A 20507-nucleotide genomic window follows, 5' to 3' on the forward strand; every position below is an offset into this window, starting at 1 on the left:
TCGCATTGCTTCAGTTTAGTGACATTAATGACAGCAGCTTTGATGGAGCTCATGGCGACACGACTGGATGGCGCTGTGGTTGGGATTGAAGAGTTTGTGGACAGCTGCAAAGGGCGGGTAGTTATACGCAGCTGCATTAAGACAACGTACGTGGTGGTTGTAGTACTAGAAATTGTGCTGTTCCAGTGAAAATGGAGAGCTAAACGTTTTGTGTCAGACCGGAGGATTTTGTGGTGCGCGAGATCAGTGCCGATGGAGTCGTTGTGGACTTCAGTGAGGAGAGAGATCATCTGCCAACTGAGAGTACACGCGAAGCTGTGATAGAGAAGCTCGAAGCGGCTTTGCAGGCTTCGCAAAAGGAGAAGAAGGAGAGACCGGTATTTGATGAGCCGACCGATGGCTGGCGAGCAGCACTTACTGAGCTGATTGGAGCCAAGATGCTCGAAGCCTTTGAGAGTGTGGTTAATGGACAAGTGGAGGGCTTTTTTATTGTGTCACCCGCGGAGTTCCGGGACCGCGTGTATCTTCAAGTGTGCATCCAGGTAAAATGCGCAGCAGCTGAGCTAAGAGTTGGTTTTAATTCGGAAGCTAACATTATGATGACAATAGAATTGTTTTCCTGGACTGGACTGCAAGATACAGAAGGCGATGGCAACGGAAGACCAGCAGATTCAAATACTGCTGGATCCAGTGTACAAAAAACTTCGTGATGGCGGAATGGCATTGGAGAACTGCGATCGCCTACTTTCATTCCTCCGAAAAGGAGCAAGTGATCCAGCGGCGACCAAAGGTGCGCACGCAGGCTTATCTCTTTGTATTGGAAATGGTTACTCAATGGCATCCTGCGTAAAGGACTCGAGTTGGAGCACGAAGACACGAAGGAAGCTAGAACAGCGCTGCATCGATTGATCGCCAAGAGCTCATCGTCCTTCAAAACGAAGACGGAGACCCGCAATGGTGTACAGCGTCTGGTTGTGCAGTTCTTACCAAAGAGCAATAAGAAGCGCAAACGTTCACAGCCGCAGGTGTATCTACGGTTTGTCCTGCAAAAGTAAGCCTCGTTTGGTGTTTCTTGCATTCCTTGCTTTTTATCCAGTTTGTTGAGTGTGACGCAGACAAACCAAGAACATTTTGCGTGCTTGGATAAATTAGCTCGCTTACTCCGTCGCCCAGTCTCAGCATTCTCTTACGCTGGCACGAAAGACAAGACAGCCGTCACCTTCCAGCACGTCGTGGCCAGCGGGGTTGTACCTGACCGACTTTTAAGTGTCAACAATGCTGAAAGTGAGGCGGAAACCGGAATTCGTGTCGGGGACCTCGAATATGTTGGTACCCCAATGAATTTAGGTGGAGCAAACGGAAACAGGTTCTCGATAGTGCTCCGGGACCTTTCTTCGGAGGCGGAGTGCACTCCAGAAATTATGCGGTCTACACTAGAGTCTTCGCTAGAAAACGTCAAGCACCAAGGCTTTGCCAACTACTTCGGTTTCCAGCGCGTTGGATCGCCAACGAACACAGTGAGGCCGCATCATATCGGAGAGAAGATAATTGCAAGCAAATGGGAAGACGCTCTGAGGCTGATGTTGGCAGTTCAGGAAGGCGATTCCGAGGATGCAACAAAAGCTAAACAGCTTTATCTGACATCAAATGATATTGAAGCTGCTCTGAAGTTCATGCCACTTGGTATGCCGGTCGAACGACAAGTGCTTCAGGGACTAAAACGTTTCGGAAGCGATGCCTTCGAGCAGGCAGTACTGAGCGTGCCGTACTCGCGACGCGTGATGTACATGCACGCGTACCAGAGCTTCCTTTTCAACTGGATGGCATCGTTCAGGTTGCGTCATTACGGAACCAAAGTAGTTGAAGGCGATTTGATTCAGTGCGATGCTCCGAGCGAGAAAGCTATTGCGGTGAAGACTGTGACTGCAGCGGAAGCAGATGAACTGAATAACACTCGCAAAAACGCGTTGGGGCTGGTGTATCTACCGCTACCTGGATCAAGCGTGATTCTCCCGTCCAATGCGACGAAAGATGCGTGCATGAAGGTTTGTACATGTACTTGCAACGCATAATGCTAAGGCTCTAACAGAATTTGTGTGTACCGCGCACTAGATGATGAAGGAAGACGGCACGAAAGACGCTCTATGTAAATCCGGACCAGTAAAAGGCGCCTACAGACCACTGGTTGCGTACCCGCGAGACTTGGAGTGGACGTGGCAAGAAGATCAGCACAATTGTACGTGTAGTTTGTTGGCAGTGCTCTGTCACCAACTCATTCACTGACCTGTTATTTCGTTTTTCAGCGCTCTCGCTTCAGCTTTCGTTCTCACTCGACAGCGGGTGCTTCGCCACCATGTGCCTACGTGAAGTGCTGTATTCAGACATTTAGAAACGATGCACTGCAAACTACTTCGACGTAGAATACACACGCCATTGCAGTCAAACGCAATTCATTATTCGGTCCGGCCGTACCGGTATCATTCGTGCGCACATTCCTATTGCCAGTGCCATCCATCGACCGGCAAGGCAACACCTCGCAGACTCTACTTCTTGGCCTCCATGTCTTCCAGAGCTTGGCGCACAAGCTTGGCGCCCGTGACCATGAAGAGCGTCTGCCAGATCCCGAGCCCCAGACGCGGCACGATGCCCTTGAACAAACCGCCGTAGCCCTGCTCCTTGATCACAGTGCGGAAGACCTGCATCATGTTCTGCTTGGGTTCGCCGCGATCCGCCGCGCTCTGCATCTGGATACGCGCCACCTCGAACGGGTGGTTCCAGCAGGCCAGGCCACCGCCTACAATGCCGGCACCAGCCTCCTGGGCCACCGTTAGTTTGGCGTCCTTGTCTCCGTGGAACAGCACCTTGAACTGACCGCGGACAATCTCCGTGAAGCCCTGACGCGAGGCCCAGTTGGTGGCTTGACGGAAGGCGATGGCGGTACCGCCCGGGTAGAAGCCCTTGACGCCGTGGGCGCCGTACACCTTGTGGATGCGTTGCATGGTGGTGATGGAGCGGTCGCCCGTCACGGCACCCGTGACGAGGAAGGTGCAGGGTCCCATGACCACGACCTGGCACACGCCGCCGCCCGCGCCGGCCAGGAAGCCCGTGGCGGTCTGTCCCACGCCCGCCGAGATCAGCGAGTCCGAGATGGCCTCCTTGGAGAAGAGCAGGATGGCACCCTTGGACGCGGACTCGACCATCTTGGGGCCTGTGCCTGCCCAGAAGGCCGAGACGCCGCCGCCGTCGCGCATGACGTTACCGAAGGCCTGCAGCGTCGACTCGGAGCGGTAGCGGCCCATGCGCGTCTTCCAGACCTCGAAGGGCATTCCCAGCGTCGCAGCCTCGAGGCACTGCAGCAGGCCGCCGTTGAGCAGGTCACGCGGACCCACTTTCTTGCCGGGCGCGGGCGGGGGAGACATCTCGCTGAGGTGTAGTGAAGGAGGCGAGCGCTGGGCGGCAAATTGAGATGTGAGCTGAGTCTGGAGACCAATCTTGGGGAGAGAGGGGACGTCATGAAGCAATCTTCAACCGAACACGTACAGGTGGCAGATATCCTAAGAACCAGTTTCATTTCCTGAAAACTGCTATGATATCAGGTGTACGGTGAAGGTTAGTGCGTCGCTCGATCTTGGTTACATGACGTCACATTGCTGGTAGTGTCGGAAGGTAGAAGACGTCAGCCCACACAGCGCATTCGCCATTTGGCAGGAACCATCTGCGCGAGCTTTATGCTGTAAAAGCAATGCGGGTTCGTCACCGAAAGCATTGGATGGACTGCCTGTATTGATACCAGCTTACCGGAGACTACCACGAACACAGCTCGTCAGCGATACTACTGACTCATGGGGTGCGTCGTGGAGCCTGCGCTATGAGTCATAGCCTGTGACGACGCTGAAGATGCAGGGTGCAATGGTTCTCTTCTCGGTGGGACTCGCGTTGTTACCCTGCAGCACTTTGATAAATGATCGTTCTTCGGACCAAAACAAACCTCGTTTTGTCAGTGCAAGAAGCTGTGGCTTGCTACCACACTATGCGTGAGCCCACAGGGATCTAGTCTAGACTGTCTAGCCCGCTACTATACTTGCAAACGAAGGCGTCCATGCCGTACTGCGACTGCAAATGAGCCCCGGATCATTGCAACCGAGCTTCAAACGCTGGAGGATACGCTTGACACGCGTCCTATACATGAATGTACTCGTTTGGAGGTGCCCGCACTTGTGCGTGTTCTAGAGTGCTGCGGCGCACGATGAATCTAGCTAATGGCCCTGCACCAGCTCTCTTCCCCAAGCTGCAACGCCGGAGGTTCGTCACGGCAAGCCCTGCCAAGCAATCGGCTCTCCAAAAGCCCGGCTTCCATCCGATCAGAGTTCCTACAAACCATTCTAGACACACCGAGTCCAGGACGGTTTGTAGGTTCAGATCAGAGAGTCAGTGGGAGCGCATAGCCCGGCCATCATTAAGTTTGAAAGTCGCACTGAGGAAAGGCGCCAGCGAGTCAGTTATATCGCCTTATCACGGCCGACCAGTCCGATCCGCTTCTAGCGTTTCCAGGCGAGCGTCCCCAGCAGCAGCAGCAGCAGCAACAACAGCAGCAGCAACAACAGCAGCAAAAGCAAGCCGCCGCCTTAGCAGTGCTTACCAGGCGACACTCGGCAGCCACCACGTGCGCCGCGCATCCAACCGCGAGTTCCCGTCGCATCCTGCTGTTTCCTTCGCATCCTAAGGGATCGCCCCTTCTTTCCCGTGTCCAAGGCCCGTAGTTCGCGATAGACAGCGCGCCGACTGCTGGGATTGAATAAGCGACGACCCCCCGACGCCCGAGCCACCGACAGGCGTGTAGATGGCAAGGTCGCACAGCTCGGAGACTCCCTACCGCCGCTCCCAGTCCGTCACCAGCCACTCGCAGCAGCACCGCGGCACGCCCGTGCTAGAGGACCAGAACTACATGAGCGCCTTCAGCCCGTCCAACAACGGCGTGTACGTCATGGAGACGCCGCAGCAGCGCGACGGCGACTCGGCCCCCGACGGACGGCGCTCCCTGCGCCAACTGCCGCCCGTGGACCAAAACGGCTCGTTCCGACAGCGCCACGGCGTCACCCGCGACGCCTCTGGCGGCTTCGTCACCATGGACAACAACAGCACTATCAGCAGCTCCAGCGGCAACTACATTGACGCCATGAGCCTAAACAACAACATGAGCGCCACGGCGCAGCAGCCGCTCATCTCCACGCCGCGAGTGACACAAAAGAACATCGTCCGCGTGATCGACAAGGATATGACGCAGCAGTTCCGCGGCCGCTCCAAGTCCGCGGGCCAGGGACGTATCCGCTGGTTCGAGAACCGAAAGTCGCAGCTGCTCGGTTTCTGCCTCACGATGGCCTTCCTCGGAGTGTCTGTCGCCATGTACAACTACCGGTGGACGGGACTAATTGCCGGTTCAGTGAACACGATTATCTGCGGCTGCGCTGTGGTGATCACGTACTGCCGCAAGAAGCAGTGGCACCAGCACCCCAACCCGATCGTGCACAACCGCTCCGTGTTGAGTATTTTCATGGCGGTCTGCTTGTTGCTGAATGTGCTCGTTGATTTCGACCCGAGTGGATCGAACACGGATTGCCAGCGACTTGCAGGCATCACCGAGTTTTTCTTCTTCACGGGCGAGGCGTGGGGACTCGTTATGGCTTGCGATCTCTTCTTCTCGCTTACGAGTCCGTTCACGAGTTACAAGCGGTTGATGAAGTTCTACCACCTGTGGGTTTGGCTTGGAGGTATCAGTGTAGGTGTGATCACTTACGCTGTTCAGGGTGCTGGTGGTTTCTTCACAGTGGATGGTCAATCTATGACCTACGACTCGGACACGGACACGGTTATTGGGTTTTGTCTTGCATCATCGCGAATTTGCTGCGATACTGGCGAAACCTGCCCGGACAGTGTGACCAAGTGCTCGTCCACATCGAGCTTTCTGAACGCGCAGAAGTGGCCGTGGATTTTGATTTACAGCTTCGTGCTTCTGGTGCTTTTTGTGTCCGTATGCGTGCTGACACTGGCATGGCACCGACTTTACCTGCGCGGTGTCCCGAAGACGTACAACATTCGTCTTCGTGTGCTGAACTACATTTCCTTCTTCACCGGCGCTTACGTGTTCTACTGGCTGCTTCTGCTTCTTCTGTACATGTGCGCGTACTTCTTGTCGACGAAGAGTGACACATCGAACTCGAAGGCCGTTGCTCAAGTGCTGCGTCAGCTGGTCATTTTCCTGATTGCGTCCAGGGGTTACCTTGACTATGTGATCTGGTTTGCAGTGAACAACATCGAGCGAAAGGGTGGAAACGGCGAATCAGCAGATGTGGATGTCGATTTGAGCCCGCAGGTGAACACTGCTCTCAGGTCCGAGATTTTGTACTACACCACGTCAGGCATCAAGGAATCTGTCCGTGCGGTCACCGATGAGTTGATCTCTATCCCAATTTCAGGCGAAAACGAGGCGGTACGTCGACTCTCTGCTTTGCCGTTGTGAATTATATGTTGGTGTGTCCTTACGCTTAACGGCTATTTATTGTTTTCAAATTGCAGGGAAAGTCTATCAAGTTCTGGTCATTCTGTCCCGCTTCGTTCCGCAACATCCGCTTGACGTTTGGGATCAGTGACGCTGACTATATTCAAATGTTTGGCGCCACGACAAAGGAGCGATTCAGTGAAGGTCGAAGTGGTGCTTTCATGTTTTACACGTCCGATGAGAGTCTGATTGTGAAGACAATGTCCCCCGAAGAGTGCGCATTCCTGCGCAAGATAGCACCCAACTATGAAGCCTACATGACGAGCAACCCCGATTCCCTTCTGACACGGTTCTACGGCTGCCACTCTGTCTCCCTGTACGGAAAGATGTACTACTTCGTGGTAATGGGAAATTTGTTTGCAGACACGGACGTCGTCCACCACCGTTACGATATCAAGGGATCGTGGGTGGATCGCAATGCGAAGGTACCTAGTCCCGGCGACAAGACTGCGTGCCGTTACTGCAACGCTTCGTACACGTTTGGCAGCACCAAGAACCAGGAGTGTGGTGACGGCATGAACTTCCACGAACCCGATATCGTCCTCAAGGATAACGACTTGATGACCAAGGTGCGTTTTGTACTTGGATTCGGAGTAATGATAACTTGTGTGGTGACTGACTCTTCCTTTTGGTACAGATTCGTATCGACCCCGGCACGGCACACCGCATCTACGACCAAATCCACAAGGACAGTGATTTCTTGTGCTCCCAAGGCATCATGGATTACAGTCTACTTATGGGCATTCAAAGCTCCGAGTATTTTGTCGACACGAGCCAGCTCCCGCAAGCTCGTCGCGAACTGCTCTTCACGCAACCCGCGACGAGCGTGGCTGGTCCGTCGCTCTACCATTTCGGTATTATTGACTTCCTGCAGCAATGGTGCGTGGTGATTTCTATCTGTGAATTTCCTGCATATTTGCAGTTTGATGACCTGTCGATGCTTTCGTTTGTCTTACAGGACAATGGAGAAGAAAATGGAGCGCTTCTACAAGACTTTCTTCAAGCGCAAAGACCCCGAAGGCGTGTCTGCGCTGCCGCCGAAGCCGTACAAATTCCGCTTCCAGCAGAAGATGTCACGCATTTTCGCACTGACGACGCACACTCGAGCCGAGAATGACACGGCGTTCCACCACAACTATCCAGCGCTGATTGATGTTCTGGACCAGGGCAACTTCGACGCCCAGCGCCACAACACGTTTGTCAACAACTCCGTGGTTGACCAGCGGCCGGTATTCGACCCTGACCAGCAGCAGGACATCCGAGTGGTGTAGCTGGATGGAAGTCCACCCCTAAAGGCGTAATGAGTTAAGCAAAGGATGATGAACGTGGCGCGGAGTTGCGAGCACCACGATGCACAGATCCCCACTTTTGATAAGTAGGAACACAGAGAATCATTTTATAATCACCAGGGGCAACTTGCATGGTGTTATCGTGTCGATTCAAAGTGTGCCAGTTTCAACCAATCAGATCGCCCCACCTAGCGTGCAGGAGCTCCCCCTTCACTACACAGAAGTGCCGGCTATCAACATGGTGAAGGTGCGCACTATTGGCCTCTGTCTACACGTTTCTGCAGCAGATGCGCATACGAGGACGCTGCTGGCTATCGGCAGTAAGACCTGCAGTAGTGGCTTACGCTTGTGTTGCTTCGTGGACGCTTTACAGGCCTCGTCTCCGAGCGTGAAAGCGATCTTTCTCCTGGACAGCGATGGCAATCGCGTGTGCGCCAAGTACTACGACAAGTCGTACCCGACGCAGAAGGAGCAGCTCGCTCTGGAGAAGAAGCTGTTCGCCAAGACCAAGAACTCGAACGCTCGTCTGGAAGGTGCGAGCGCTGCGCTGTTGCTTGAGGAGGAGACTCGTTCTCAGACGTCTCGTTGTGCCTACAGCCGACGTTATCCTCATTGAAAACATCGTGAGCGTCTTCCGCTGCGGATCAGACACGACGATGCACGTAGTTGGCTCGGCTTCGGAGGTGAGTGACGAGCATCTGTGGCTGTTGACGAGGATTTGTTGGGATTGTGGACTTATGGATTGGTGTTGAATGTGATAGAACGAGCTTATCCTGTTGACGGTCTTGGACTCGGCCTTTGACGCTGTTAGCAACCTACTCAAGTGCGTAGTTTTTTTCCCCTCCAATTGTGTGCACTTGTCCAGAGTCTTATGGCGATTTTACTGCGATTATAGAGGTCGGATGGACCGTCATGTGATGCTGGATAACATCGAGCTGGTGCTGCTGACATTCGACGAGGTTGTCGATGGCGGGTATGATGCATGGCGTTTATTCATTTGTACTGTAATGGAGCAGCTTCTAAAGAAGACGCTCGTTTTATTGCTACAGGATCATCCTGGAAGTCGACACGCCCTCCATCTCGAACCGTGTGCTCATGCGTGTACGATGTTTCTTCTGCAGTTTGTTGTTTACGATCGTTGATCGATTTACTCATCTGTTTTTTGCGTGTTGTTACTCAGGGTATCGACAACGAAGTTCCTATGGCGGAGCTCTCCATTTCACAGGTGGGTTTGAACAGCTCCAGTCATCGTTGTACGTTGGTTTGCTCACTGTGCTTGTGCATTGACTTTCGTAGGCGTTTGCTTCGGCTCGCGAGCAGTTCTCGCGTTCCTTCCGCAGCTAGACGGCATCCTGCATGCCACATTAAATGTGCCTATCTCTCTGCTTTACTCTTGCTTTCCTGAACACGACTTCGTTGTGTTTTTGCAAACCATGGCGGTGTCTTCCATTTCGATGCACGATCATTATTAAGGTCTTTGCTAATTCGTCATAAATCAGAGTGTATCGCCATTATAATTGGTCAAAAACAATTTAAAAACACAAGCTTGTCATTATCCATCAGGCAAACTCGCGCCGAAGCAGTTAAGGTGAAGCTCGCGTCATGGCGGAAAAGGAGCCCAAGCAGGAGGAAGCCACACCCTGGGGGCGCTTCACACTCGTGTCCAAGGACCCGACCGACGACAGCGACCACATCTACTTCTCCAAAAAAGTGACCACGATTGGTCGCAATAAGCGCCGCGCCGATGTTGTTCTCGACAAACTCTTCATCAGCAGCGTCGTACGGTTAATAATTGGAGCTGCACTACTGATCCATACTGTTGGGATGACTACTGAGAGCTGGGTACTTGCTTTTGACAGCACTGCGTCGTGCAGTTGGTTGGCACAGACAACACCGGAGAGCCGAAAGTCACGCTGCAAGACAACAGGTTCGTGTCATGGACTTAGGCTTTTGTTGCTAGTGGCTTCGTGGGAAATAGGAGAAAATTAATGATACGGAATGTGCCAATCCAGTCGCAATGGCATTTGGGTGAACGCGGAGCGTGTGGGCAAAGGCGTCTATGCGAAGTTGGGTAATGGGTTTACGGTTCACTTCACAAAGCCCGGGACAACACCGACAGGTACGTGCAATGAGACGAGTTCTTTATTGATCTATCTGCATGGATACCTCATGTTTGGTGCGATGCGTCTATCCAACAACAGGACTCACTCCAATGGCTTTCAAGTTTGAGTTTTTGAAGTACGTGTCGCCTGCATTTGTCTTACATTTGGTAATTGTATTCATTGCAGAATGAATGAATCTGTTTGTTAAACAGCTTACCTTCCCCCTCTTCGCAAAGCGAGGTGAATGACGTTCAAGAAGACACTAATATGACAGTCATCGTCGATGAGTCTTTCGAGGCAACGCAGCAAACTGCCCCAGCAGATCCTCCGTCTCCGTCAGAGAAGAAGCGTAAGCGGGAACACAAAGAATCCACCGCCGTTACCGTCGCTACTCAAGAACTTGAGAGCAGGCTCAAGGCTGCAGAAAGCGAACTAAAGGTTTCTCAAAGCAAATTGAAGACCGCAGAAAGCCAGCTAGCAGCTTTGAACGAAGAGCTGCAGCAAACCATTCAGGATAAAGTGAGCAAGCTTGCGCAAGAAAACTTGAACTTGATGTCGAAGCTGGAAGCAGCAACAGCGGAAAACCTCCAGCTGAAAACTGATTTGGCGGCGAAAGACTCGGAGACGAAGATTAAGATTAAGGAGGCGATCAAGAAGAGTTTGGAGTCAGAGCGCGAGGTGAAAACCCAAGAAATGACTACCAAGCTGAGAGAAGCCACGAAGAAATACCAGCAGAAGGTGGAAGCTGAGAACTTCGAGCAGCGACGAGAGATGAGTGAGAAAATGGCCGAGTTCGCTAACGAGAATGAAAAGCTGCAAACCAAGCTGGCCACAAAGGAGGAAGAACTAGCAGAAAGTGAGGACAAAATTGCAAGTTTGAGGGACAAGGTCACCACTTTAGAGGGACAGGCAGCCACGTTGGCCGAAATGAAAAAGAAACTGGCGGAGAGCGAAGAAATGATCAGCGAATTGGAGGAGAAGATCAACGCATCAAAGGATGAAAGCTCCGAGATGTTGGCGCTCCTGGCTACAGCTGAAGAAAAGGTTATTGCTACTGAAAATAAGGCTGCCGAGGCTGCTATAGCCGCTTCTGCTGCCGCCAGTACCAACAGTGGCGCTGATTCGAGTGAGCGACATGAGCTACAAGCTGCCATTACGTCCCTTCGAAGCGAGCTCGACACTTATCGCGCTGAGTTCGCCAAACGAGAAGAAGAGGTGAGCACACTGATGGATTCTTAGAGTTTTGTCCAACGTTGTTCCCGACTAACGATTGTATCGATTCTGGTCGCAGCTCAAGAAACAACAGGAAATGACTGCAAATGCTGTTGAGTCTGCAGCGGCGGCAAGATCAGAGTCTCCATCAAGCGTTGCTGCAGAGAGGTAAGGTGTCAGTATGATTTCACTTCATGAGCGGTGAGTGACTTGACTGCTTTGTGGCCAACTTTTTTATCAACAAGTAGAATCGCGCTAGACGGCGATACAGAGGGCCTGCGCGCTCGGCTGGCAGCTGCGCTGAACCTGTTCGGACAGGTGCAAGCTCTAGGTCTCCAAGGAATGAGCTTGATCAGCGGAACAGAGATGGAAGAGCTCGGAGACCTTCACCTTTTGTCAGCGGCTTCCGAGCGCACAAGCACTGCAGTGCCAAACTCACCTGCTTCTTCTCCCACTGAAGGTGGCCAAGAAAACGGCAAAGATGGCCAGGAGAATGACAAAAACGACCAAGACGAATCTGTGGAGATTAAAATCGAGAAGAAGGCCGCAAAGGAAGGCGCCAGCAAGACAGAGGAAGCTGCGACGGACGGTGCCAATGGAGTTGCAGCGGATCCCAAGCCATCGCAGTCCAAGTCGAAGTGGGAGAAGAAGAAGTCGAACAAGCAACCAGCGCCTCTCTCCGCTGCAATCGAAGCCGATGCCGCCTCTGCAATTGCAGCCATGGCAGCGGCGGAAAGCAGCGCCAAGAGCTCGCCGAGCGACGCAAGCACCCCCGTTGCTAATGGCGACGGCGAAGGCGACTGGGAAATGCTCGAGTAAAGTTGTCCGGGACCAAAATCCAACGGACATGTGAGCAACAATGATGTCGGTGACGTATTTTTGTTGTGAGCTCCATCCACCATTGCTGACAACAATTTGAAGCAGATCAATCCTGCACTTTGACCATTTTGATTTTAGTTTCAGCCAATCGCTGTTCGTCACGCGCTTTTTTTTGCCACTGCCATCCATCAAATTGGTGCTTGGGGTGCAGATCGCCGGGCACTACGAAATTCGCCCTCGAAGCCGCACCAGTCCTCTATCGTCATGCTTCGCACCGCCTTCCGTCTGCGCGCCGCCCTGCCGGCCCAGCGCCGCGTCGCCGCCTGCGCCGCGCGCTCCTTCTCCTCGTACCCGACCCACGAGGTCGTCGGTTTGCCTTGTACGTGGCTCAGCTTCCAATGGATGAGGAGCCCTTTTAGTGACAATTTGACAATTCCTTTTATTTCTCAATGCAGCACTGTCCCCAACCATGGAGACGGGCAACATGTCCAAGTGGAACCTCAAGGAGGGCGACGCCATCTCCGCCGGTGACATCGTGTGCGAGATCGAGACGGACAAGGCCGTCGTCGACTACGAGGCCACGGACGACATGTTCCTGGCCAAGATCCTCATCCCGGAGGGCGCCGAGAACATCCCCGTGGGTCAGCCCATGATGGTCGTGGTCGAAGAGGAGGACGACATTGCTGCCTTCAAGGACTTCAAGCTGGAGGACGCCCCGGCCGCCCCCACTGCCCCCGTGCTCTCCGAGGAGGAGAAGCCCCCTAAGAAGGAGGACGTACCCGTGGACGCCAAAACCCACCAGCCTGTGGTGCCCCAAGACTTCCTGGTGACCTCGCAGGTCCCCAAGAAGACGGTTTCCGGCCCAGCTGTCCCGGCGACCCCTGCAGCCAAGCCCGCCGCCCCTAAGACTACCGCCCCGGCTGGTGGCGCCGTGTTCGAGGAGAAGTGGGGACTTGGCATCAAAAAGAGCGCCATCTCCACCAGCCTTATCAAGAAGCAGCAGGCGTACGTTGCCCTGTACGGCATCACCGGCATGACGCCCGCGGCGCTGCCTGAGAAGAAGAAGTAAATCCGTAGCGCCAGGTTGGCAAGCATAGACGACCCCTTGTGATGCAAAACGCTTGAAGGAAAGCATTTGCTGATTTGTTAATGAAAGCGCAGAGCTGAGCTAGTCTCGCTTGAGCTTGCAAATGCATTGGAGGATTCACGAAGGAAAAGACTCGACTGAGCTCTTACTGAGGGACGGTAATGCTCATTGAGTGAACCTTTTCCAGGTGGCTGAGTACGCCAAACGCGTCCACCGTGAGGAAGTCAAACAGCCCCGGGTGTTTCGCATCAAGAGCCTGCAAATGTAATCAAAGAGAAAACATGGCAACGTCAGCCAAACGCACAATTGGCACGTGGGTGTTGGTAGGTAAGAAGGACGGGAACGAGATGGCGTACCTGGTACTCGTTCAGGTCGATGACTCCATTGCGGTCCAAGTCGGCGTCCAGGAAGGTGTTGTCCACAATGTGGGCCAGCTGCTCTTCCGACAGCGAAATCTCCAGCTCTACAGGTCAACAGAGTTCAACGCCGCAATCAGCAAAACCTCGATGCAAATCAACCTAAAGGGCCCCGGAACCAGACCGCACCGTTGCATTCCGCCAGACACGATCGCAGCAGCTCTGTCGTCATCTTCTTGCTGATAAAACCAGTGCCCTGGGGGTCCAGCAGGTAGAACGACAGCATGAGCTTCTGCTCGCGCGTGGCCTTCTGGCTAAGCAGCGACAAGCCCTTCATCAGGTCCTCGAACGTCACCTGCACACAAAAGCATTAGCTCCCTACAATTTCCACTACATTTCTCTCCAAGTTGCACTCCTTACGTGTCCCTTCTTGTCCATGTCAAAGATTGCGTAGAGGCGGTTGACGTAGAGGCTGGAGGTGCTGCCGTCGCCGCCCGCCAAAAAGCGGAAGAACTCGTCCTTAGGGATCACCACCGCGTCGTTCTCGTGCTGGCTCAGCACTGCCGCCAGGTGCTTGCGGATCGACAGCATCTCGTGCTGCGAGAAGACGGCGGACACGTCCACATCGGCCAGCTTCGTCTCCAGCAGCGAGTGTGTAGGCACCGGAGGCGGTGTCGGCGTGGTGCGGGGAGCACTGGACGGTGCGGGGGGTGGCACTGACAGGGAGGCGGGTGGGGCGGGGGAAGAAGACGTCGCAGATAGGGGCGCACTGCGCGAGGCGCTCGTCGGAGGCGGCGTCGGCTTGGCCTGCTTGTTGCCCATGGTAGTTTGGTATCCTGAAGAACTGAGAAGCAAGTTGTCAAGAAACGATTTGTTTTTCTATGAATGTTTACGTGCCACATATAAAATACCTAGATTTGCTACACATACATGCAAAAAACGTTAGTTTACATTGGACCCGGGTTTTAGCAAAGATGGTGGTGGTGCGATCGAGTACACGGGTGCAGGAGGACGGCAAGGAGGCGACGGTGGCCGTCCCTACTGAGGTGGCGGAGGCCATCGCTATGGTGCAGAGCGACTCTCCTCTCGTGGCGGCTGAGGGATTCTCCAAGCTTTCGCACGCCACGTTCAACAACCGTGAGTGGATCAGCATTTTGAAACGGCAGCACTAAAGGACTGCGCTTTGTGCATATAGCGGTGGGCAAGGAAGCAGCAGGTGAAGCAGGCGCCATCGAGGCCATCGTGGGCGCTATGGAGCGCAACATTTCCAACGGAACGGTGCAGGAAGACGGTTGTCACGCGCTGCGCAATGTGGCATTCCACTGCTGTGAGTAAAAACCAGAATATGCTCTAAACGCTGCAGAAATGGAGGACTAATGCTGAGTTAATGTACGAAGTGCCAAACCTGGCGCTGGCGCGGGAACAGGGTGCCATCGCTGCTGTGCTCAAGGCGATGGAGACGCACCCGGAGAACGAGGCTCTTCAAGCGGAAGGCTGTTGGGCACTGCTGGTCTTCTGCTCCAACACGGGTACTAGTTCCGTTGTCTTCAATGGAGGTTGGACGAGTGTCTAATGTTGGGTATTGCGGTTTTGCTGGAGCAGAGGAGAACGCCGCCGTGGCCAAACCGCAGGCGTCGCTAGTGCTCAAGGCCGTCGCGGCGTACCCGACGAACACCGACATCCAGAGCCGCGGTCGCTTCCTCACGGTACTCTTCGCTTGAAGTGTTGATGAGCTTTGATTGTAGAACACTGTAAGTTTGCGGTGCAGGTACGGAGAGAATGCAAAGCAGGACGACGACGTAGAGCATATATTATCCTGTCTCTCTGCCCGTGTACACTGCGGTTTGGCCATGCATACTACTTATACTTGCTGCTTGAACGACCCGTATCCAGCCGTCCCGTAGTCTGCAGGCGCCGCGTAGAGGCCGTACTCTGGATGCTTGTGGCGCTTGTGGATGTTCTCTAGCTCCACGATGCTGAGCACGCTGGAGCCAAGTCCAAGCAGGCAGCCCGATGCGAAAGGCACCACGCAAGCCTGGAACGAAAACAGCACCGAGAACGGGTCCATGAACTGCAGCGTTGATGACAGGAAGAAGCCTATCATGGCCATCATGTTCAAGCCTGTCGAAAATAAAACAGCAACAAGTCAGCATGCCACCCAACATAGCAGCGAGTCTGTGATCAAAGCTGTGGACGCACCAGTGACCCACGTCTCGAGTGTGGTGAGGCGGCACGAGAACCACTGGTGGACGACCTCGACGTGCGCCAGGTAGGCGCTGAGCAGCAGCAGGAACGAGCCGGCAAAGAAGGGCACCCAGTAGCCCACGATGAGGCTCAGGTCGTCGCGTTTGACGTCCACGACGCCGAAGTTGTCAGCGTCGGACCGTGCCCACACGTACGCGCGCGCGAAGACGTAGAGCATGGATCCGAGCATGCCGAGGATGGCGGTCCAGAAGTCGATGCGGCTCGGGAAAAAGCCCACGTACTGGCGCTCGAGCACGGGCTGCGTGCCGTGGAAGTACTCTTCCAGCCAGATCTCGAGGTTGTGGCAGCAGTTGATCACTTCCAGGTACGTGACGGTGTGGTAGGCGAGGAAGAAGACGGCGGCGAGCAGCAGCGGCAGGTCCACGGACGAGTGCACTCGGTTGCCCGTCTCCTTGTCGCCGTGGGCCATGGCCTCTCCGGCGACGCCCGTGACGAAGAGCGTGAAGGCCACGATGGCGCAAAGGCTGGCCCAGAAGCTGAGCGAGTAGCCCTTCCAGGCCTTGCCGTGCCATGCGCGGTACAGCGTCGTCATCATCTTGCGGTGCGCGCGCGAGGACCAGACGATGCGCTTCTGGTCTAGCGTGTAGAAGTCCACAAGCGTTGGTGAGAAGGCGTCCACGCCGTAGTAGACCGAGTTGACGCTGTCGGGCGCCGGCACGATGAGCTCCTCGGACGCCACACGCGAGTAGGACGACGACACAGACGAGGCTGTGGGGCTCGTGGCCGCGTAGCTGCCGTGCTGCAGCAGCGGTAGGTCCTTCATGGCCACCATAATCTGCGCTTGCTGCGGCGAATTCCCAAGTGAGGTCGGGGGGATCTCAGGCAGGTGGCTGGGGGGGCTTCCTGTCTGCTGTTACAAGCGGTTGCCTTTGGCTGGGAAAAAATCTGGAAAAACTTTCCGCTCGCGTTCCTGAATTAGAAGCTGGCGGCGAGTATTCCCAGGCTGGTGAAGGCTAAGTTGGTGCTGAGTTGGGCTGGTGAAGACTGAGCGGTGCTGACTGGTGATGACTGGTCCTGCCTGGACCTGCTCAATACGCGCACGAGGCAGAGAAAACTGGAATGGCGGCTCACGAACGCCAGCGGCTGGCCCTGGAATCATTAGAATTGGATCTTGGTATTGAAGCGGGTCCGCGCAGAGCCGTGCAATTTGACTTGCATTCACTATCGGCCCTGTTTCGATTTTTGAGAGGGAAAGCAAAAAAGCAATTCCGCCCGCGAGAGCGACGACTGTCTGCAGGCGAGGCATGGGAGGGCCAACGCGTTGGCTGCCTGCGCCCCGAAGCGCTGGCTGCAGAGGTGTCCTTGTAGGCGTGTTGTGAGGCAGGTGGCGCGCGCGGCTGGGGGTGCGCAGATGTGTGGGCGAAACCGGCGGCGATGCGACGGAGCTTGCTGGCGCCCACGACTACGAGTCTGATTTCGCCTCGCCCCAACTGGCCCTGTCTTGCTGCTCTGCGACGGCACCACCGAGTTGGCATGGCATCGACCGTGGCGGTCTCCTCGACACATATACGTAGCCATCTTAGCAGCCCTTCACCTTGCCAGCGGCTGGCTGGAACGGGTCAGCTGGCAGGATACGATCGGAAACACATCCTGGCGTGCTGGCAACCAAGCCACATGCGGCAAAATGGCAACTGCGGCAGCAACGACGGCAGCAAGAGCAACGTGGGCGCTTTCGGCAACAACACAGAAGATGATCTGATCCACGTAGCGCGCTGCTATCATTATGACCTACAGGTCTCCGCGGGCATTGCGCCACAATTTGTAGGGCACGTCATGAGACCTGAGTCATAAACCCGCGCACCATTGGCGGGCCAAAGGTCGCGGTAAAAAGTTCGAAAAACGGCGCGTTCGCGGAGCGTGCCACCCACACATTTCGGTTTGAACTTTTCGGATACCGCAGCCAATCACGACGCTTCAAGCGAAGGAGATCCATCCCAATGGCGACGAACCACTTGCTCGCGACGCCGGCCTTCGTGCAGCCCCTGGACACGTCCAGCGACAACGAAGGCGGCGCGAATGAACCAGAAGGTGTCTACAGCTTTGGACAGGTGCGAACACCGCAAAAAACAGCAGAAAAGTGCTTCGTCCGCTATGATTTCGCATGCCTCTTACCGTCGAGATATGGATACACTTGTCGGCGCCTAGAACACGTACGGGGAGCTGGCACTGGGCGATACCATCGACCGCAGCAAACCCACTCGCGTGGATCTCGGCAGCAACGAAGACAAGCGCGTGGTGGACGTGGCCTGCGGGAACGAGCAGACCGCCATTCTGTTCGGTGCGTTTCATAGTTTTTTGTTGCATTAGATTGTTGCATGGCACTAACTAATGGTGGCGTGGTGCAATTGGGGCGTCATTTGCACTGGTTGTGTCAGAGGACGGAAATGTGTACACGTGCGGGTATAATGACAGGTACGTCAGCGTCTGTGCTGATCTTGGTGACTCACTGCAGCCAGCCAGTTGACCTCTTGTCGCTCGTGACGCATTCGTTGCAGTGGGCAGTGTGCAATCGGTACGACGGAGCGGGTACCGACGCTCCGGTTCTCGTCGGGACTTAGCTCCAATCGTACAGTGAGGATTTTCTCGGGTAATGGCAGCGAGCACCTTGCAGCCCTTAGTGGTACGGAACTGGATTACAGGCAATTCTTTTTGGAGTGGTGTAGCTCGCTCTTACTTGAAACCTGGTGCGGTGTGTGTGTGTGTGTTTTACGGTGGTATTGCATAGCAAATGGAAACTTGTACACGGTCGGATTCAACATGCGTGGTCAGTTGGGACTTGGAACGGCGACTACCGTGACGGAGGCGACGCTGGTGGAAGAACTGTCTGGCAAGCGTGCGGCTGATGTGGGCTGCAGCTACTTCCACACAGCGATCGCAATGGACAACGGCGAGTTGTATGCGTGCGGTTGCAATGACTATGGTCAGCTAGGCTTGGGCAACCACAATGGCCAGCTAGTGCCTCGGCCAGTTGACTACTTCTTTCAGCGCCCCGTTCTAGCAGTTGCGTGTGGACAGCATTACACAGTGGCATCCCTCAGTACGTGCCGCATTGCAAGGGATTCATCGAGTTACACCGGAGAAACTCACGCATTTATTAAATTCAGGGGATGGCGGCGTTGTAGCTTTTGGGAAAAATGATCATGGGCAACTCGGGCTTGACAGCGCATCCGAGCCTGTATTGCAGCCTACACGTCTAGCGCCGCCTCTAGATAGAGCAGTGGTGCCCCAACTTTCATGTGGGTACCACCACACTGCTGTTGTTACGGAGGGTGGCGCGGTGTACACTTTCGGACGCAATGACTACGGTCAACTTGGTCTGGGGCACAAACTACACATGGCGCATCCAACGGTTTGTCAGAGACTAAAATGTTGGTTGACTCTTGTGGCTAACAGCATAGTGCATGTGTTTTGACTGTGTTGTGTAGCCTGTGGAGAGCTTGTCACGCATGAGGATCACCCAGGTCGCGTGTGGTTGTTATCACACGCTTGCGCTCTCAGACGACGGCAAGGTGTATCCATTTGGTCGCAATAACCACGGCCAGCTTGGACTAGAAACATCCATGGACTGCTTAAGCCCTCAACTTATTTCAGCGCTGAGGAACAAAACAGTTATTAAGGTACGCATCGGTGGAGATTTATCCGCTGCGATTCTTCAAAGGCACCAACCTCACTTCTGGTTCACTCACTCGGCAACTAGGTTGCGGCTGGGTTTTATCATTCGGTATGCTTGGTTGGTGCACCTGAAGGCGAGACCCCGCCAACAAGAGGATCCGGGACACTAAGTGGGGACTTGCGCAAGATGCTGAACAACTCAACTCGAAGCGATGTTACCTTCGTAGTAGAAGGGCGTCTGCTGTTTGCGCATAGTTGCATTTTGGTAGCTCGCTGTGAGCCTCTAGAAAAAATGCTGGACGGTCGAATGAAAGACGGGTCATTGCCAGAAATCGTCATCCCCGAGTATTCGGTGCGTGTGGTATTACGGATATGGTGTTCCTCTTGAATTAACCATCATTGATGTATCTGGTATGGTGCGGTAGTATGACGTCTTTGCAGCTCTTATGGAGTTTCTTTACACTGATCGAGTGGCTGCGCTGGCATCACAAGACTTGACAGCGGGTACGAAGCCTGCACATGTCGATGGCCTCGCGGCAAATTGTGATCATTCCTTATTTGTGTGACTGATATGAATGTTGGTATAGATTTTTCTCTTGAGCTGCACGCGCTGGCCGACCAATATCTAGTCACAAGTCTTCGAAGGTATCAAGTGTTTGATCTAACAAATGTTGCTTGGCAATTAACGCAACCTTCTGCATTTCTTCTTGGTTCACTTTACGGCAGCGCGTGTGAGAATGCTTTGCTGCAGATTTTATCCGTGGACAATGTCGTCATTGTCATGGAGGTTTGTCCTGCTCCTTCGCTTAGTTCGTGAATTTGTTGCTCAGTTTAACTGCCTCCTTTCGTTCTCTCTTTCTGTGCAGTCCGCACACTTTCGCAACGCGTATACACTCAAAAAGCGCTGTCTTGGCTTCATCTTGGACCACTTCGCCCGCGTCATAGCGACACAGGTACGTTATTGTTGTCACCTACCTTCAGCCTCGTTATCTGGTGTATCTGCTCAATGCGCATGGTGTTTACACGCACGATAGGCTTTCGTTGGGCTTCCGCAAGAGCTACTCCAGGAGGTACTCCTTTTAGCTTCACACCAAGGAGTAGCAATTCCCAACCAAGCCAATACTGGTGATGGAGCTTGTAGTGACTATCTTCGCGATCGCTAGACGTTTGCACTTTAGCACAGACCTCTTAAGAACGCCAGGTCCCTCC

The 20507-nt window shown here is 54.2% G+C and overlaps 10 protein-coding genes across 10 annotated transcripts; 7 read left to right on the forward strand and 3 right to left on the reverse strand.

Moving 5' to 3' along the window:
- Positions 1-27: 27 nt before the first annotated feature.
- KRP23_8669 (Pseudouridylate synthase 7 homolog-like protein) lies at positions 28-2389 on the forward strand (the record flags this gene model as incomplete). Its single annotated transcript, XM_067894138.1, has 7 exons — positions 28-146; positions 218-542; positions 610-790; positions 853-1036; positions 1097-2045; positions 2113-2236; positions 2304-2389. 7 exons carry the CDS (start codon positions 28-30, stop codon positions 2387-2389), a joined length of 1968 nt encoding a protein of 655 aa, XP_067743601.1.
- A 154-nt stretch (positions 2390-2543) lies between these two features.
- Positions 2544-3419, reverse strand: KRP23_8670 (Citrate/oxoglutarate carrier protein; the record flags this gene model as incomplete). The annotated part of the gene is made up of 1 exon (XM_067894139.1): positions 2544-3419. The coding sequence occupies one exon, from the start codon at positions 3417-3419 to the stop codon at positions 2544-2546; it is 876 nt and encodes a 291-aa protein (XP_067743602.1).
- A 1421-nt stretch (positions 3420-4840) lies between these two features.
- KRP23_8671 (putative phosphatidylinositol phosphate kinase) lies at positions 4841-7827 on the forward strand (the record flags this gene model as incomplete). The annotated part of the gene is made up of 4 exons (XM_067894140.1): positions 4841-6487; positions 6574-7125; positions 7194-7435; positions 7515-7827. 4 exons carry the CDS (start codon positions 4841-4843, stop codon positions 7825-7827), a joined length of 2754 nt encoding a protein of 917 aa, XP_067743603.1.
- A 256-nt stretch (positions 7828-8083) lies between these two features.
- KRP23_8672 (Coatomer subunit zeta-1) lies at positions 8084-9189 on the forward strand (the record flags this gene model as incomplete). The annotated part of the gene is made up of 8 exons (XM_067894142.1): positions 8084-8092; positions 8219-8378; positions 8443-8528; positions 8607-8668; positions 8741-8818; positions 8895-8946; positions 9026-9070; positions 9142-9189. The coding sequence occupies 8 exons, from the start codon at positions 8084-8086 to the stop codon at positions 9187-9189; spliced, it is 540 nt and encodes a 179-aa protein (XP_067743604.1).
- Positions 9190-9447: 258 nt separating this feature from the next.
- Positions 9448-11978, forward strand: KRP23_8673 (uncharacterized protein; the record flags this gene model as incomplete). Its single annotated transcript, XM_067894143.1, has 7 exons — positions 9448-9624; positions 9705-9772; positions 9858-9964; positions 10047-10083; positions 10160-11162; positions 11239-11327; positions 11408-11978. The coding sequence occupies 7 exons, from the start codon at positions 9448-9450 to the stop codon at positions 11976-11978; spliced, it is 2052 nt and encodes a 683-aa protein (XP_067743605.1).
- Positions 11979-12242: 264 nt separating this feature from the next.
- KRP23_8674 (Dihydrolipoyllysine-residue acetyltransferase component of pyruvate dehydrogenase complex, mitochondrial) lies at positions 12243-13047 on the forward strand (the record flags this gene model as incomplete). The annotated part of the gene is made up of 2 exons (XM_067894144.1): positions 12243-12357; positions 12434-13047. The coding sequence occupies 2 exons, from the start codon at positions 12243-12245 to the stop codon at positions 13045-13047; spliced, it is 729 nt and encodes a 242-aa protein (XP_067743606.1).
- A 163-nt stretch (positions 13048-13210) lies between these two features.
- KRP23_8675 (Calcineurin B-like protein 9) lies at positions 13211-14243 on the reverse strand (the record flags this gene model as incomplete). The annotated part of the gene is made up of 4 exons (XM_067894145.1): positions 13211-13321; positions 13422-13528; positions 13611-13776; positions 13842-14243. The coding sequence occupies 4 exons, from the start codon at positions 14241-14243 to the stop codon at positions 13211-13213; spliced, it is 786 nt and encodes a 261-aa protein (XP_067743607.1).
- Positions 14244-14395: 152 nt separating this feature from the next.
- On the forward strand, positions 14396-15142 carry KRP23_8676 (Protein aardvark; the record flags this gene model as incomplete). Its single annotated transcript, XM_067894146.1, has 4 exons — positions 14396-14558; positions 14617-14748; positions 14819-14950; positions 15024-15142. The coding sequence occupies 4 exons, from the start codon at positions 14396-14398 to the stop codon at positions 15140-15142; spliced, it is 546 nt and encodes a 181-aa protein (XP_067743608.1).
- Positions 15143-15282: 140 nt separating this feature from the next.
- On the reverse strand, positions 15283-16458 carry KRP23_8677 (uncharacterized protein; the record flags this gene model as incomplete). Its single annotated transcript, XM_067894147.1, has 2 exons — positions 15283-15542; positions 15621-16458. The coding sequence occupies 2 exons, from the start codon at positions 16456-16458 to the stop codon at positions 15283-15285; spliced, it is 1098 nt and encodes a 365-aa protein (XP_067743609.1).
- A 1165-nt stretch (positions 16459-17623) lies between these two features.
- Positions 17624-20461, forward strand: KRP23_8678 (RCC1 and BTB domain-containing protein 2; the record flags this gene model as incomplete). The annotated part of the gene is made up of 13 exons (XM_067894148.1): positions 17624-17734; positions 17832-17964; positions 18062-18098; positions 18182-18306; positions 18412-18723; positions 18791-19035; positions 19112-19303; positions 19384-19650; positions 19724-19802; positions 19886-19943; positions 20025-20085; positions 20165-20251; positions 20333-20461. 13 exons carry the CDS (start codon positions 17624-17626, stop codon positions 20459-20461), a joined length of 1836 nt encoding a protein of 611 aa, XP_067743610.1.
- Between the last annotated feature and the right edge of the window lie 46 nt (positions 20462-20507).

This window comes from Phytophthora ramorum (assembly GCF_020800215.1).
Source record: "Phytophthora ramorum isolate Pr-102 chromosome Unknown Phyram_PR-102_s0007, whole genome shotgun sequence".
NCBI lineage: Eukaryota > Oomycota > Peronosporomycetes > Peronosporales > Peronosporaceae > Phytophthora > Phytophthora ramorum.